General features: G+C 50.2%; 1 protein-coding gene across 2 annotated transcripts in view; it reads right to left on the bottom strand.

Moving 5' to 3' along the window:
- ZC3H12D (zinc finger CCCH-type containing 12D) overlaps positions 1-10,599 on the bottom strand; it is a 29,987-nt gene extending 19,388 nt beyond the window's left edge. The window contains exons 1-3 of one of the 2 annotated variants that reach the window (XM_046006489.1): positions 10,453-10,599; positions 10,078-10,269; positions 1,491-1,847 (exon numbers count right to left, since the gene is read on the bottom strand). In XM_046006489.1, the coding sequence (XP_045862445.1) occupies positions 1,491-1,795 (305 nt within the window). In that variant the 5' untranslated portion in view covers positions 1,796-1,847; positions 10,078-10,269; positions 10,453-10,599. Of the gene's footprint in view, positions 1-1,490; positions 2,408-10,077; positions 10,270-10,452 lie in introns of those variants that run through there. The other variant, XM_046006490.1, reaches the window with a different exon arrangement.
- Positions 10,600-17,836: the final 7,237 nt, after the last annotated feature.

The raw sequence follows: 17,836 nt of genomic DNA, 5'->3' as shown, positions 1-17,836 counted from the left end.
TCCCAGGGTCCTGGGATCAAGCCCCGCGTTGGGCTCTCTGCTCGGCAGGGAGCCTGCTTCCTCCTCTCTCTCTGCCTGCTTCTCTGCCTACTTGTGATCTCTGTCTGTCAAATAAATAAATAAAATAAAATCTTGAAAAAAAAAAAAAGAAAGAAATACCCTTTTACCTTTAAAGCTTCCTTTCTACAGATCTCCAGAAGGAGAGGGGACTCGTCCTGCTTGGAGGCCAGGTCCCCCTCACAACCTCAGACTTTCCAGGACACTCAGAACCTTAAAAATTCTTAAAAGTCCATCCAACTCTCCCTGATATCTCGAATTAAGCAGGATTTCATAGGCTGACCTGTCAGGTCCCTACACGGAAGCATGTGTGCTGATGTCCCAGAGAGCCCAGGACCAGCCCAGGGTGACCAGGCTGGCTCAGTCTTGACCCAATACTCTCAGGACATGTGGAGCGGGACCCCTAGGGACAGTACTTAGAGCTGGGCCATTCTGGGTGGAACCATTCCGAACTTCTGTCTTGCAGTGCCAAGTTCCCCAGCCTCCCGGGGGAAAGCCACTGGATCTGTCAGCCAAAGGACGGACACCCTCCTGACTCATTCAGCACTGTGGATCACACAGCTTCTGTCAGTTCCAGCCAGTGGCTCAGCATTTGAAGGGAGAAGTCATCTGTTTATAGCTACGAGGGACCGATTTCCTACAGATCTGCCCTTTGCCTGCCTGTAACTCAAGCCCGTAGCACAAAACTGCCCTTGTATGAATACAGCCTCCTCCTTGCCCCACGTGGAGTGTGGCTGAGACTGTGAGATTGTCTCTAAGCTGAATGTAGCCATGCAGGCGTCAGACGCTTGTCGCAGAAACACACAAAGATGCCCAGACCACTGTGTCTGTAGCTCACAGGCCACAGGTGCGTGTCTCAAACCAGCTGGGGAACCGCAGCACCACCAGCCACCCGTGAGGAGCAGCCCCCAGGAGAAGGCTTCCCACTCAGGCACCTTTTCCCATCTGGTTCTAGTTACTCTGAGAGAGAGCTGCACAGCTATCTCTCTATTAGCCTGTATCCCAGAAGACGCTTGAGGTGCTGTGACTTTCCCAGTCCCACAGCTGGTCAGGGAGACTCCAGCTGAGAAGCCACAATCTGCCACCCCCCAATGCCAGGCTCCTCCCTGGTTACCCACAGCCCTTCTCAGTAGAGAGCCTCTCCCTGGGTTGACATGAAAGCAGGAATTACCTGCTGAAGGCTTAATCTTTGTCAGGCACTGTCCTAGGCACTGGGTGCAGCTCCAAGTCTTACAGCTAGGGAGGTTTTTTACCCACAGTACAGATGGAAAAAGTGAGGCTCAGAGAGGTTAAGTGACTTACTAAAGGCCGCACAGCTACCAAGGGGATGGAACAGGGTCAAAGCCCATCCGTTAGCCCCAAAATTCTTTGGACCAAACCACCGGACAGAGGAACCGTCCTCAACCCTGAGGCTACAAGATGAAGGGAAGTACCTCATTGCCACGTTGCTGCCATCGATCACTATGGGTCGCAAGGAACCGGCGGGGCCTCCGCAGTCCTCTTCCAGCTCCGCCGCCGGCCTACGCTGGACAGAGTCCAGGGCGGCGCAGGAGCCCCTGGGAACGAGCAGGGGCGCCCCGCTGCCCTCACCGGTCCCGGGGCGACTGCCGGTCTGGATCAGCTCCCGCAGCACGTCGTTGACCAGGGCGCCCTCCCCCAGTTTGCCCAGCACCCTGACCACATCCTCCCGTCTGTAGCCCAGCTTCTGGAAGAACTCCATCTTGCTTGAGCGCTCCATGCTGCGGCAGCTGGGCCGCCGGTTCCTTCTGGCAGGGCCACGTGGTCATGAGCTAAAGAGAAAAAGCCTCCATCAGGTGTTTTGCGAGCCGCCTGGCTTGGAGACTGTCGGGTTACTGAGGGCAAATTCTGCACACTCCCTCCCCGCCTTATCTGTCAGGAAATCATGTTGCCTGGTCCCCTTGGGGATTTTCAGTTGCTCAGTGTGGTTGGGGAGCTGCAGATGCAATCGTGCTGCTTTTACTAGAGCACCTTCTGAGGCCTTCAGCCCCCCCTTTTAGTCTCCCCCCCACCAAGGACCCTCTGGTCGGAGACACCGAGGGCAGCTGAGCAGACCACCCAGCGCTGGGAACATTTGTGCTCAGACAGGCCAGAGGAATGTTCCTGAGGCTCCGTCACTCCATCCTGCGCTGAACAGCAGCCCCACCCCCACAAATTCATACGCTGAAGCCCTATCTCCCAGTCCCTCAGACTGTGACTCTGTTTATGGATAGGGTCTTCAAAGAGTTGATTAAGTTAAAATGAGGTCATTAGGGTGATCCCTGATCCGGTATCACTAGTGTCCTTATAAGAAGAGGAGAGTTAGGGACAGCTAGGTGGCTCAGTGGGTTAAGCCTTGAACTCTTGGTTTTGGGTCAGGTCATGATCTCAGGGTCTTGAGATTGAGGCCAGCTCTGCGCTCAGTGGGGAGTCTGTCACTCCCCTTCCCACTGCCCCTCCCCCCGCCACTGTGTGCACATTCTCTCTCTAAAATAAGTAGATCTTAAAAAGGAAAGAAATAGTCATGAAATTATAGTTCCTGTGAAGAAAAATGAAACAATGCTCAAATAAAAATAAAAAGATACAATGTCTCTTCGTACAAACTCCAAATCCCACTTGCCTCTCCTGCTCTTCATATCCTTCCCGTGCTTTTCCGATGCCCTGACTTGCGGATCCAATAGATCCACACATACACTGTCTTAGCGGGGCTGTTTTTCCATAAATAGATGAGTATTCAGCCACTTGCTTTTCTTATTAAAAATGCATCTGGGAACCCTTTCTGTGCCGGTGTATCTATTCCAGGGCTTGCTGTAAGCCCTGCATCGAGGACAGCGCCTGGCCCAGCGGACTCTCCATGCAGATTTGGCCAGTGAACGTGGCGAGTAACTGTCGGCTAGATGATGGAAGCAGAGCTTGCCTTCCCTTTGCCCCTGTTACAGATCAGGCTCAACGCACCCCTGCGCGCACCGGACCTGTCACCTGCCCTCTTCCCAGCAGCACAGGTGCCCTACCTCCCCTCCTTAGTCTCCTGCCCGCACCCTCGGCAGCAACCAGGTTCTCAGCAGGGCTCCCCGTTCTCTGCAGGGCCACTCCCCAGAGGCTGGAGCCCCAACTCAGTGGCCCCCCACCGGCTCTGGCAGGAATATGGCTCCCAAGCTGAATCCAACAACAGCTTCCAGGGCCTTAAGCAAACTCTCCGCTGCTCTCAACTGCTCGGGACCACACCCTCGCATGTCATTTTAAATCAAAACTTTTGGACAACATTTTGGACCACCTCTTCCTGAAACTCTTCTCCCTGACGCCCTACAACTTGGCCTGAGTCTTCTAAGTCTGTCCAGCTCTTTCTCTGGTCTCTGCTCATGTGTTTGACAATGCGGTCCTGCCCAGGCAGTCTGCTTTCCCAGTCATGCTCCCTACTTGCCCTTACATTGCCCTTACACATACTCACAACCCCCGACCCTGAGCAGGTGTGGGGGGGGGGAGGGTTGTCCAGAGCTGCACTTCAGGCTGAGACCTCGCTAAGCACCAGGCATCTCCCTCCCCACCACCGAGTTATTAATCTGTGAGGCAAATGACATGCGTGCTATTTCAATGAAGTGTCCGGGGAGCTCAGAATCACTCACCAAACATTTGTGGAGTCTACTTCAGTGCTTGTCTAAGTGTGGTCCGTGGAAATTCAGGGAGGGCCTAAGACCCTTTCATGGAGACTTCAAAGTAAAAACTGTTTTCATAGTAACACTAAGGTTATTTGCTTTTTTTTCCCCCCACTCTCATCCTTACCAGTACACCATGAAGTAAGTGTTCCTGAGAGCACGTGTGGTGTGATGTTGCCGCAGAAGGCAAGAGGCAAACCCAGCCCCTTTCTGTTAAGCCACATATTAGAGATTTGCACAGCATAAATCAGTACCAGTCGCCTTACACATTTTCCGTTTTGGGAAAATAGAGTTATTTTTCATAAAAATGCATCATTTGTATTAATGTAATGATTTATGGTTATTTTAGGTAAAGGAATATTGTTTAATTCCTTAATTTTAGTTTCTCATAGGGTGCCTATCAATGGATGGCTAGAACCCCACAAGAACGAAAGCTCTTTGGCATCCCCAATAGTTATTAAAAGTGAAAAGGAGTTCTGAAACCAAAAGTTTCTTCTTAAATCCAGAGCTTTCCAGTAGCTATTTCCAAGAAGATGGTTCCATGGAGGTGACACATAGACATGTCACCCAAGGCCCTGGGACAGAGGCACAGTGTCTTTCCCTCCTTCAGCCTGCCACTCTCACCGCCATCTGCCCACCTCCCCTCCCTCCTCCCCCCTTCCACCCTATCCCTCCCCTCCTTTCTTCTCCATCCCATACCTAACTCACTGCTAGACTCCTATGAGCCCCCTCCACAACCCCATCTGGCCCAGCCACCATTTGTAGCCCACAGTATATTTCTAGAACAAGTCTGATCATGCCCTTCCTCAGAAACATCTTCAGACCCCATGCTGACAACAAGAAAGACACCAAATTCATGAGCAGCCTGCTAGCTGTCCCCACGCAGTGCTGACCCTGGTCCACATGCCGCCCACCACTGGCCCACCTGGCCCTTTGTTTTGAGCCTGCTGAATCCCTCCCCACTCCCCAAGCATTCCAGAAGGTTCTCATCACCGTGCTTCTGCATATGCTTTCCTCTCTACCTGGAATGCTCTTGATGGTTTGGCAAACCTTAAGATTCAGCTCATCAGCCCTGAGTTCGCAAACAGAATGAGTGGCTTGGTCATCTGTCTACCAGACACTTTGCTCACATCTCTATTAGAACACACTGATGTGTCATTTATCTGTATCTCAAGAAACTATGAACTACATTCCCACCTATGTGCTTCAGAATCACCAGCACCTGGCACAGTGCTAGTATACTGGGAAGTTCAACAGAGTTTTCTTCAGTTAATTCCCAAAACTGAAAATAATCTTCCCTCCTCAAATATTTTTTCTTGGGTCCCCATCTCATTGAATGGCATTCCGCAGACCCCAAGAAGGAATCTCAAGGTCACCTCTCACTCTTCCCTTTCCCTCCCTTCTACACCCAACTGGACAATTTCTACTTTTTGCACGTTTTTCACAAGTACCGCCTCTGCTTTACATCACAGCACCCTAGATCATCCATTCATCCATCCATCATGCATTCATTCATGTCATAAACACTTCCTGATCACCTTCTAGGCACTAGGAACTGTGGTGGGACCCAGTTCCATGAAAACTAATATACAGTCCAATTTCAGTTTGTTCTTGACCTTTTCAGGAAAACAGACCAAAAATGTAAATAACATGCCATAAATCATGACAATAAGCACAATCCTTTCAAATAGAAAAAAAAATGTGCTTTCAAGACTCAGGTGAGGGGGCGCCTGGGTGGCTCAATGGGTTAAGCCTCTGCCTTCCGCTCAGGTCATGATCTCAGGGTCCTGGGATCAAGCCCCGCACCAAGCTCTCTGCTCAGCAGGGAGCCTGCTTCCTCTTCTCCCTCTCTGCCTGCCTCTCTGCCTACTTGTGATCTCTCTGTGTCAAATAAATAAATAAAATCTTAAAAACAAACAAACAAACAACAACAAAAAAACAACTCAAGTGAGAAAGGACTTATCTTCTTTTGAGGGGAAAAGAAAGGCCAGAAAGTCCTTCACAGAACTGGACAATGAAGGACCAGCTGGCTTTCCCAGTTGGGGAAGAGCTGTGGCATCTCTCCCAAGGGATCCTGGGGAGGCCTCCTCACCACACTCCCACCCACCGCAACACTAATCCAGCTAGTCCACGGACTGAGATTTCTATCCCTTCATCTTGTACAGACTAAATGTCATAGCTCTCAATCAGAAGAGTCACGGTCGGGGCGCCTGGGTGGCTCAGTGGATTAAGCCGCTGCCTTCGGCTCAGGTCATGATCTCAGGGTCCTGGGATCGAGCCCCGCATCGGGCTCTCTGCTCTGCAGGGAGACTGCTTCCTCCTCTCTCTCTGCCTGCCTCTCTGCCTACTTGTGATCTCTCTTTCTGTCAAATAAATAAATAAAATCTTAAAAAAAAAAAAAAAGAAGAAGAGTCACGGTCCTCTCCACCAGTCCTGGCCCTCTCCCCATCCCCCTTGGCCATGATCTTCTAGTCCATCTTCACCTTCTGCTCCTTGAACAGCAACCTGTCCTTCCCCTCGGGACCAGTCCTTCCCCTCGGGACAGTAGTTCTCTTAGACTGGGGTCTAGCTTTGGTCTTTCCACGGAGGAAGAGGACCCTCACCCAGCCTAGCAGGCTAGCCTCACACCAGGCATTGCTCACTGTCGCTGAAAGACCCATAGGTTTCATCCGGACCCTTCCTCCCTCTTTCTGGAGGCCTGCCCCTTCCTGCCCCGGACCTGACCCGCTGTCATCTCCGTCCTTCCCAATCCTGCTAGCCCAGCTACACCCCCACCTGCACGCCTGCACGCCTCCCTGCTTATGCGTGCAGGTGGCACTTCTTTTGATCCAGAGGACAGAGAAGGGAAGAGAGAGGAAGGCTGGGAGAAAGAAGAGAGAGAGGGAATGAAAGTGAGAGAGAGGGAAAAAGAAAAAAGGCTTCCCAGGCAGCATGAACACAGCAGTTCGTGTTCGGTGTTTCCACATTGCCTTCGTGTACAGACTCTTCCTTCAACTTCCTACCACGCCTGGAGGGAGACGAGAGAGAACAGCCTTCCCTTTTCACAGGTGAAGAAACTAAGGCTCCGAATGGCCCAGGGTCAAGGTTATACAGTAAGAGGCAGAGACTGACAATACGTAGATGCCGAAAGTGACATGTTACTTAGAGCTGTTCAGGATGGAGGTAATATCTTACTACTACCGAAGTGGAAAAAACAAAATATAGCTGAGCTGGGTGACTTCTCTTTAGTCACAAAGTAACAGCCGCAAGGATAGTCCATGTTTGTTTTAAACTCTGTGGTCTGGTATGACAGCATCATAAACATTTTCAAAAGGAAGAGACCTGGGGCTTTTACCCGCGCTGAGGGAATGAGAGCGGCGTATTGAGGCCCCGTCCTCAGCAGCTCTCCACAGCACCCATAGGTTCCAAAAGAGCTCATTTTCTTTTTATTTTTTTTTTTAAGATTTTATTTTTGGAAGTAACCTGCACACCCAACGTGGGGCTCGAACCCACAGCCCCAAGATCAAGAGTTGCACGCTCCACCCACTGAGCCAGCCAGGCGCCCCAAAAGAGCTCCTTTTCCAAGGAGACTTTTGAAAGGTTATGGGTGGGACAGGCAGCTGTTTTCACACAAAATTAACTGAAAGAATCCACCTACTTCAGAGGCTTTCTTTGCCCCCTTGAGATTTTAAAACCAACTTCATTTCCTTTTAAATTTTCTAAATAAGAAACCTGAGGTGGGGGTGAAGGGGGGTAGTGGCGTCTGTCCTCAGGAGCCTCCCCCAGCCCTCAGGCCACCACCCTTCTCTTGAGATGCTCCGGTCTTTGAGCTACAACACTGCCAGCAGCTTCTTACTCCTTTCTATTTTTAAGTCCTGAAAGTATGAACAATTTCATTTCAGTTTTCTTCCTCAAGCTTGACTGGAAGTCACAAACAGCACAGATGATTAGTCAGTAACAGTGTGAAAATCTTCAGTCTCCTCAGGAGCTCTTACGTGCTCTCAGCACTTCCTTGTGATTCATGGTCAAGGCAGCCATGGAGATGGGTTCGCCTTGAATCCAGCATTGGAGGTGGACTCGCAAAAGAGCAGGAAAGGAAGGAAGGAAGAGGGAGGGAGGAGTGGGAGAACTTTCTAAGGATGGGAATCAGAGCAGAACTGTTCCTCCCAGAATCAGCCAGCTCAAGCTGAGGTCCTTAACCTCTGACTGGAAGAGCCCATGAGGAGGAGAATGCACAAGTAACTGAAGAAGGAGAGAAGGAAGGGACGTTAGAGAGATCAGACGCGAAGAGAGCCGGCAGCTCACAGGCACCCAGTGTTTTATAGTGAAAAGGTGCTTTCTTACATGTTAACTTTGGAGATCTTGACCTCTGTGGGAGACGGAAATGGGCTACTTCATGATTCATGCTGCAAATAAAAAAACTAAAGAAAAGAGAAGTCTTGCCAGTTTACCCAGGGTCCTGTAGCTAATTAATGGAAGGGACTGGACTCCCAAGGGTAGTGATTCCTGTTACGGCCTGGCCCAGAGGGTGCTGCGGGGGGCTGCTCAGGGGGCCACAGAACAAGGCAAGCCCACGCATGGGCCCCGGGGTGTGTGCGTTCATCACGTTGCCCTAGACCCTCAAATGCGTTTCCGTTCACCTCTGTGAGCCCCAGACCAGTCCAGCACATTACAACCACCAGAAGTCACCCCCATGGTGAGGACAAAGCTCTTGTGAACACAGTCTGTGCAGTGTTCTAGTTCAGCTCTGGTCAGTGGAGTCGTCAGTTAGATTTTTGGGGAAGTCACAGGCGAAAACTTCAGCCCACAAGATTTGTGTTCTGGGCCTGGATTTTGGGGGATTTTTAAAGGGCATTATAATTTTTTTAATTGTGGTAAATTATACATAACATAAAATTTACCATAGGAACTATTTCTAGGAGTGCAGTTCAGTGGCATGAAGCAACCATCACCCACCATCCATTTCCAGAACTTTCTCATCTCGTAAGACTGAAACCCTGTCCCCATTAGACACTAACACGCCACCCTCTCTCCCCCACCTGCCTCTGGGAACCACAACTACTCTGTCTCTATGACTCTGACTACTCCGGGTACCTTCTAGAAGTGTAATCATACAGTATTTGTCATTTTCTAACTGGTTTATTTCATTCAGCATAATGTTTTCGAGGTTCACTCTGTTGCAAGCATATGTCAGAGTTTTCTTCCTTTTTAAGGCTGAATAATTTTCCATCGTGTATAGAGACCACCTTGTGTTTCTCCCATTCACCTGTGGATGGATGCTTGGAGTGCTGCCACCTTTTGGCCATTGTGAGTAGCGCTGCTGTGAGCCTGGGGGGACTGGCCTTTTGTTTTCTCCTTGAACTTGTCCCTTGCTCTTCTGTACTGCTACAGGTTACTTTGGATAGACACACAAGTATATACACACAAGCCCTGATCCATACCCCAGGGCAGCTCTGAACCAAAGTTTTTCCCAAAACCACCCTCTACTATCTTCCACACGCACCCTATTCACGTGTCAGGTGTCCGAACTCCTGGGCTGGCATCACCTGGACTTGGAGGGCACTTCATAATCCCAGAGGCATGGCTAAGGTTTCTCGCAGCCACAGGGAATTAGCTAAAATTGTCTTCAGTGCCTGCCATTACTATTTATTTCCATATCCTCATGGGCCTTCTCGAAAACCACAGAGCCATCCTTTAGGGGGAGATGGGGCTTGGGGCTGCTCCAGATCTTCCTGATCAGCCAGGAAACTAGACACCCACAAATCAGTATTTAGTCTAAGACTTGCTTTAAAGAGCCTTGAGACAGTTTGAAAATGTGCCTGAAAATTCTAGATCTTCTGATTTCATAAAATTAAAATATCTTCAAAGATCCCAGCAGGATGGGCAGCTGGGTGGCTCAGTGGATTAAGCCTCTGCCTTCTCCTCAGGTCATGATCTCAAGATCATGCCCCACTTCGGGCTCTCTGCTCAGCAGGGAGCCTGTTTCCCCCTCTCTCTCTGCCTGCCTCTCTGCCAACTCGTGATCTCTCTCTCTCTCTCTTTGTCAAATAAACAAATAAAATCTTAATAAAAATTTAAAAAAATAATAAAAAGATCCCAGCGGGAGTTTTTCCTTAAACTGAGGAGTTCCTCCAATTAGTCTTTCTCCTATGAAAGCCCTCTTGAAATTAAATACAATTGTGCTAAAATGAGCAAGGATTTCATCTAATTTTTTTTATCTGCATACTTAACATCATGTAAGACACAGGAAATCAAATCACTCAAAATAATGCTAATCCAAGAACAGCCCTCCAACCTGCCCCTTGTCCCCAGTACTGTCTCTCTCCTCCGCCCCTGGACCCGAGTCTGCAAAGGGCCTGTCACAATGACTGATGGCTGGGCAGGCACTCACCGGCAGAACGCGTTGCTCCAGCCCCCACGGTGGGCTCGAGTTCCCCTCTGCACCCCAGCTGTCCTCCCAGTTAGCCAGGCGTCACTGAAGCTGGGGGAGTGCAGCCAGGCTGGGCTACGCAGCCAGAAGGAGGCACTTCACGCCAAAGCTCCCCAGAGTCACGTTCAGCTGCCAAGGTAGTTTTGCTTTGAGCTTTAAAAAAAAAAAAAAAGGAAAAGAAAAAAGCAATCAAATGAGGGAGGCAGATGTGAAGCCTTCGCCCCAGCATGAGTCACCGAATCAAAGTTTAACAACCACATGCAAAACAATCTCTCTGAGGGCACGGGCAGGCTGCACAGGAAAGCCAGGAGAGACTCAGAGAACAAATGCGCTCACAGTTTCCGTTCCACATTTCCACTCAGGCCTTCATCGGAGAAGAGCATCTGCTCCGAGGTGCTCCCAAGGAGGGTCAGTGCTCCTGACTTCACAGAACTAAAGCATGCAGGAGTGACGAGCGTCCAGGAGAGAACAGGAATGCCTACCAGCTCGGGGTGCTCAGGCACCTGGGCGCGGAGGAGGACCCTGGCCCTAATGTCAGAGTCCCACATGAGTCACAGAAGCCTTCAGGCTCGGGGCATGGGCCTCCGTCTGCATCAGGATGGGGAGTGTCCACAATGTGGCTCTGGATGGGGTGGCACCAGCTTCTCCAGTCACGGAGCGGGGAGCCTGACCGGGGGCCCACCTGACTAGGGCATCTGCAGCCAGCGGCCAGGGGCAGCACACTCTGAACTTGGCGTCTGTTTTCTGCATCAGGGGAGACCCGATGGGGTCAGAGTGAGAGCAGAAAACACACACCACAAGTGGCCCACCTCCACTCCCAACAGTGACAGGTCTCTAAAGTGACTTGACTGAGGACGCCCAGTGGATAAACTGGTCAAGCTGGGTTTAGAATCTGAGAGTTCAGGAATGGTACAAGTTGACTGGAATTTGCTGCTCTTCTTTTTCTTTTTTTTTAAGATTTTATTTATTTATCCAAGAGACAGAGACAGAGCAAGTAGGGGGAGGGACAGAGGGAGAGGGACAAAGAGACACCCTGCCAAGCAGGGACCCTGATGTGGGGCTCGATCCCAGGACCCCAGGATCTGACCTGAGCTGAAGACAGATGCTTAACCGACTGGGCCACCCTGGCGCCCCTACTACTCTTCTTTCTTTATCCCCCTTCTGTCTCCCATGGAAGATGTGAGGCAGTCTAGAATATTAAAACATGGATGGAATGGGATCATCACCACCAAAGTACAATCAGAAATGATTAGAACAGGGGGTGCCTGCCTGGCTTAGTCGGTAGATTCCATGACCCTTGATCTCAGGACTGCAGGTTCCAGCCCCACACTGAGGGTAGAGATGACTTAGAATGATTAGAACAAAATTGAACATGGTATCAGAACCTAGGTTTAAAGAGTCACTTCCTCTGGGCACTAGCTCCAGCTTTGAGTTTCCTGGCACAACGCGCTTCCTAAGGACAACCACGGCTGGTATTAGTATTGTATTGGGAGCCTTCCATTGCTGCGTCCTAGCCCCACAACCACTGATGGCCTCGAGGTCATTATTCCCGCTTTGAGACAGGATCATTGGGGTGAGAAAGGGTAACTCGACTGGCCCGAGTTCACTCAGTAAGGGGTTGGGTCAGGACTGAAATCCAGGCCCGCAGAGCTCCCCAAGAACTCTCTCTACACCGTCACCCGGGGCCTCTCCGCTGTCAGATCCTGAATAAAGTATGCGGGCTTTCCCCATGAAAGAAACATTTTCCTGGTATTACACTTTAGGAGAAATCTAAAAATCCTTATGCTGAGTAACACATGAGACGGGATTTTCTATTCAAGTCCTATAAAAGCTCAGAGGTCATGGTGGGGAGGCCAACCCAGGAGGGAATTCTCTGAGAATCGGGCCGAGGGCCACCCTGCTGTGCACGGACCACCAGCTCAGCCTGGGCAATGAAACAAAGATCCCTATTTGTGCTCAACCTCAGGAGAGTAGTGCCTGTGCCGGGGAGAGGGACCGGAGGCGCCCCCACCATGGAAAGAAAGATGTTTGAACCTGCTCGACTAATCAGGCACAGGCCCCAGAATTCTGTGTCTGAAATCTTGGAGACATTATGTAGACGAGAAAAATTGTGATTGCTCTGTCTAAGAAAAGGATCCCCAGCTGTATGGGGCCATGATGGTATTGGATCCAGAGGAGCCTGGGCTGAGTCCTCTACAGCTAAAATGACTCAGTTGCCCGAAACGAGGTGCCAAAAGGATGAAGCCATGGTTGAGGCTGCTTATTCCCAAGTGAATGAGAAATAGAGTCTACCCGAGGTAAGGATCTTCATGAGGATGTCACTGACCCGAAACTAGCCTGTGCTCATGACAGATAGAAGAGAGACAGCCGGGGGGACAGGGTGGTGGCGATAGCTCTCAGAAGCCAGGAGTGCCCTGACAAGGGTGACAAGGGCTGGAGGGCAGGCCTGGCACCCTCCTCTCCTCTACTCTTCTTACCCTGGCCTTGCACCTGCCGTGCTCTGGCCCTCCGGTGAGAAGGAGGAGGTCTGTGCTTTCAGGAAGGGCCCGCAGGTGTTGAGCCAGGGGATCCTAAGTGTGGGGACAGACCTTTCTCCGGGAGGGGTGCTCAAGCATGCGGGGAAATGGCCTCACGAAGGACCAAGGGCAGGGCCCCGGGGCCTAGTGGCCTCCCCTCTCTCCACAGCCTTGGGGAGCACAGAGAACAGTCTTGCTCTGTATCCAGTTTTCTCCAGAAGCTAACACAGCCTGAAGGAATTCGCAGCAGTGGCCTGGGGCCTGGGGAGGAGGTGGGCCAGCTGGACAGCTCACAGCCGCCCTCTGCCATCGGACTCCTCCCCAGGAGTCGGGAGGGTGACTCATTCTGCTTTCTGCCCATCCGATGGGTAAGAAATGCTACAGCCCTTCTCGTGGTTATCTTGACTTTCATTTCCCAGATTGCGAGGGAACGTGGGGATCGCTTTGTGTTTACTGGCCGGGCAATTTTCCTCTTCTTCCCTCTGCGGCCCGCGCTGCTCCCCTGGGGGCTTCTTCTTACTGAGGCTGGTCACCTCCACAGAGTCTCGTGCTAAGCCCTTATCTCGCCTGAATGCTGCAGCTGTCTGGGCCTAGCCGGGCTCTTGTCCTTTAGCTTTGTTTATGGTGTTCTGCAAACGTTTTAGCTTTTGTGTGGTCAAAATTGTGGGCTTTTCCATCATCATTTGTGCCCTTTGAATGTTGTTTAAGAAGTCTTCCCTATCCTGAAATTGTAAATATGTTTTCCTGTATTTCCTTTAAAGTGTTAACGTTTTGTGTTTTACAATCAGGTCTCGAATCATGATCTGGAATGTGTTCTGCTGGATGGTATGAGAAAGGATCTAAGCTTATTATCATAGTTCAGGTCATAAACTCAGAGTCAGACCGCCCGCCACCTACTAGCTGTGGAAACCTAAACGAATGGTTTAATCTCTCTGTGCCTCAGTTCCCTCATCTGTAAAATGGGGATAGTAATCACATCTATGTCATGGGGTATGAGGAGAATCCAATTAGACCATGCATGAAAAGTGCTTAGAGCAGCCCTTGGCACCTACAAATTGCTCAGTGGATGGTTGTTACTGTTTTGAGCACAAACTTTAATGAGGATAGGATTCCAGGAAGTGATGACAGCCAAGTCTAGCACCCAGGAGAAACTGAAACACTGTCAGGGAGCTACAGAGACCAGGGAAACAACACTCTTGGTCCTCAACAGGCATGGGTACGCCCACAGCAGACACCGAAGCAAAGAGGGGAAGCAGTTGTCATTGCTGTGTGGGGTCAGCTTTTTAAATCTAATTTAAAACAACTGTGCATTTGAGACAATTGTAGTTTATTAAATAATATCTATGCATCACTCCTCTGAGTTCTACCTGAGATGTGATCCCAATTTTTGTTAAGAACATTCCAGTCTCATTTCACACCCTGCACCGGGCTGAGAGCACCAGCACCAACGGAACATCTCTGCCCCTGCGCGGGTGGAGGTAGGACTGGAAGCGAAGGGCTATGGTCATGTTATAGTAACGTGGTAAACGTTAACCTAGAGCAGGATTTCTCGACCTTGGCGCTACTGACGTTTGGGGCTGGAAAATTCTTTGGAGTGCAGGGACCATCCTGGCCCCTGGAGGATGTTTGGCCTGTTCTCTGGTCTCCAGACTCACCAGCACCCAGGAGCACAACCCATCATCGCAATGAGATGACCACGGATGTTCCCAACATTGTCAAGTGTCCCCGTGAGGGCAAAAGGGCTCCTGACTGAGAACCACTGGACTAGGAGGTCCCTCAAAGAGGGAACTCCCACTCTGTGAAGAGGCAGAGGAGGCTTCCTGGAGGAAAAAATGGCTCAGCTGATTTGAGACAACAGGCTAGTCTGCGTTCTCTGGGACATTCCAGGTGGCAGGAAAGTCCAGGCATAGGCTCAGAGGCACAGGGAAGCCTGGCAAGATCCAGAGGGCTGGTATTCAGCCTTGAAGTGAATAGCTCAGCTCAGGAAAAACTTCAAAAACTCTTCGAGAAGACGTTTAATTTTAAAAAGTAGAATTAAATGGGGCGCCTGGGTGGCTTAGTCAGTTAATCATCTGCCTTCAGCTCAGGTCATGATCTCAGGGTCCTGGGATCGAGCCCCACATCGGGCTTCCTGCTCAGTGGGGAGTCTGCTTCTCCCTCTCTTTCTGCTTCTCCCCCTGCTCGTGCTCTCTCTCTCTCAAATAAATAAAATCTTTAAAAAATAAAATATAATTAAATTATATTAACTGAATTATTAATGAATATGTTCTTTCACCTGGCTTTTCTCCTGTTTTTTTTTTTTTCAAGATTTTATTTATTTATTTGACAGAGAGAGATCACAAGTAGGCAGAGAGACAGGCAGAGAGAGAGGGGGAAGGAGGCTCCCTGCTGAGCAGCGAGCCCAATATGGGGCTCAATCCCAGGACCCCGAGATCACAACCCAAGCCAAAGACAGCGGCTTAATCCACTGAGCCACCCAGGCGCCCCATTTGTTTTGTTTTGTTTTTTATTAAGCAAAATAATTTTCGTTTCTGGGCCATAGTGAAGCTACCAGGTTGGGAAAACGGATGGTCTCAGATGGTCTCAAAAACTACACCACAAATATAATGTCTGCCTGGGCCCTCGCAAACTTCCTTTATTCCTTCTCCATCCCAGGCTGCTGACTTCACTGCCCTGCTGTTTACTGCCTAGTTTGCTAACCTTGGCTCAGATGCATCTGTGTTTGGTCCTAGAGACATTCTCTACTTAGAGAACAAGATCATATCTCTAAAACCTAAATAAGCTGGCATTCTGGAAAATCTTCCTAAAGCTGCTGTGACACATAGCTTCTGGATGACCAGTGACTTCAGAGAGCCTGCGTCTTCTGGACTCTGTGGTTCTCTCATAAAAGCCCTGAGGGAGATATGAGATGGTCTCTCCCTCTCCCCATGACAAGAAAGACAGACTATGAATCAAAAGGTGTGAGGTTTATGAAAACCAGGTAGAGGAACCCAGGCTAGAGACCAAGAATGAATGAGGATACATGTGGTAAACTAAGGCAGCTTCTCCTGGGCTAATGCTCCTGGGTGGTAAGTGGTCATATCTGAGCCCTTGCAACGTCCCGTATCTAGAAACCTGGGCTCTAGGGCTCAGCCTGGTTTTCTCTCCACAGCATCTTGGCTGGCCTCTGGCCAAAGGGCTGCAGAGGCTTTTCTTGGACTTTGCAAATACCTCACCCCTTACAGTGGGCTGAATTGTGCCCCCAAAAAGATACGCTCAAGTCCTAACCTCCAGTATCTGTGAGTGTGGCTTTATCTGGAAATGGGGCCTGCGCAGATGTAATCAAGGACGGTTGTTACTCTGAGTTAGGCTGGGCCCTAAACCCAGTGTTGGTCAGAGAAAGGAGAGTGAGGGTTGGATGCAGAGACACAGAGGAGCCACAGGGAAGGCCTGAGGATGAGGAGATTGGAGTGTCACAGCCGTGAGCCAAGGACCACCACCGGGAGCTAGGAAGTGGCAAGGGAGTGTGGTCTTCCGGCCTTGCCAACACAGGAGACTTCCAGCCTCTATAACTGTGAGAACGAATTTCTGTTTTGTTAAGCCACCCAGTTTGTGGTCATTTGTAATGGCAGCTCTAGGAAGTGAACACAGTCCTCAATCCCCAAACCGCCTTCCTCTCAGAGTTCTTAGCTGTGGCCACCATTTCCTCAGCTAAGCCTGCTTCTCCAGAATGGGAGGACGGGCAGACAAGCTCTCAGGCAGGTGAGTCCGTGGGCCTGAGGGTTGGCTGGTGGGCCAAGGAGCCACTGTCCTCCCACGACACAGCATCACCTGGGCCCGCACACCTAGGACAGACCTGAAGATCTGGGCACTGTACCGGGAGGCCCAGCACACTATTTCCCATAAGCACATGCTGAGAGAAAAGGCCACGGATGTGTGTCTTTGGTTTGTTTTCAGAGAATGAGTAGTAGATAGTTATCAACATAATTACGAAACAACATTTATGATAAAGTTAAAAATACATTTACTGCCACCTGCTGAGGTGGCAGAATTTGCGAGGCTGGTTTTCCACTTGGCGTGAGGCAGTCTCCTGCGGGCCAGATGTGAACAGACCAGTCAGGCCAGGGGCCTGTGGCTAACCTCTGCTGGTCTATCCGTGACCATTCCAAGGATATCCCAGTTATTTCCTATAAGGCCAAATGAGTGGTTATGTAGCCAGGACAGGATGACTTTCACACATTTTCACTGTGATGCCCGTTCCACATTCTGGCTTCTACATCACCTCCTCCGGGAAGCCTGCTTTGATGTGAATCTGGATTGGGGACTATGGTTGAAGGAACCATACACAATGCCATTTGAGGGATTTGGTGCCAATCCCCAATGATGATCCTATCCACAGCTCCTCAATGATCCCAACACACCACTTCCCTTCTGGGGAACAAGTTCTAATTTTCTACTGTCCGGAAAATCAAAGCCTAGTTTCTCAGTCTTGCACTCAGCACACTCCCATCCTGGTTTCCTCCTCCCTTTCCATGCCCGGGAACCTCCACCATCCTCTGCCTCAGCCACACCGTCACATTGTTGTCCCCTCCATGGCGTGCCTCTGCTCTCAAGCTTTCTGGCCCAGAACCCGAAGTTCTCTCTGCCAAACCAAACTGCTTTTGGAGGAAACAAAACAAAACTTTCCTCTTTTTCAGAAGCCAGTGGTTACTGTGGTCTGGTTCTAGATTCACGACAACAAAGCAACACCTTTCTAAATTCTCTTTTCATCTACTGTTACCTTGTACAAAGTAGGTTGCCCTATCTGCAGTCCCCTGTGCATCTTGAGCTTCCTAGAGCCCAAGGCAAAATAAATAATAGTTATACAGCCTTTTTCTTTTTAAGATTTAATTTATTTATTTGACAGAGAAGAGAGATAGAGAACACAAGCAGGGGGCGTGGGAGGGGGAGAAGCAGGCCTCCCACTGAGCAGGGAGCCCGATGCAGGACTTCATCCCAGGACCCTGAGATCATGACCCGAGCCGAAGGCAGACACTTAACGACTGAGCCACCCAGGTGTCCCAGTCGTACAGACCTTTACCTGCGCAGGAGACATCTCTCAAAAGCCCTGCCCCATCTGCCCATTCGATGCACAAGGCATAGAGAGAAGGCAAACGCAAAATTAAACCTAATGGGCAGTCCTTGGGTGGGGTAACATAGGGTAAGAATGAAGATTGTTCCAGTCA

The sequence above is a fragment of the Meles meles genome, chromosome 5 (genome assembly GCF_922984935.1).
Source record: "Meles meles chromosome 5, mMelMel3.1 paternal haplotype, whole genome shotgun sequence".
Lineage (NCBI taxonomy): Eukaryota > Metazoa > Chordata > Mammalia > Carnivora > Mustelidae > Meles > Meles meles.
This window is presented reverse-complemented; position numbering and strand designations above follow the sequence as displayed.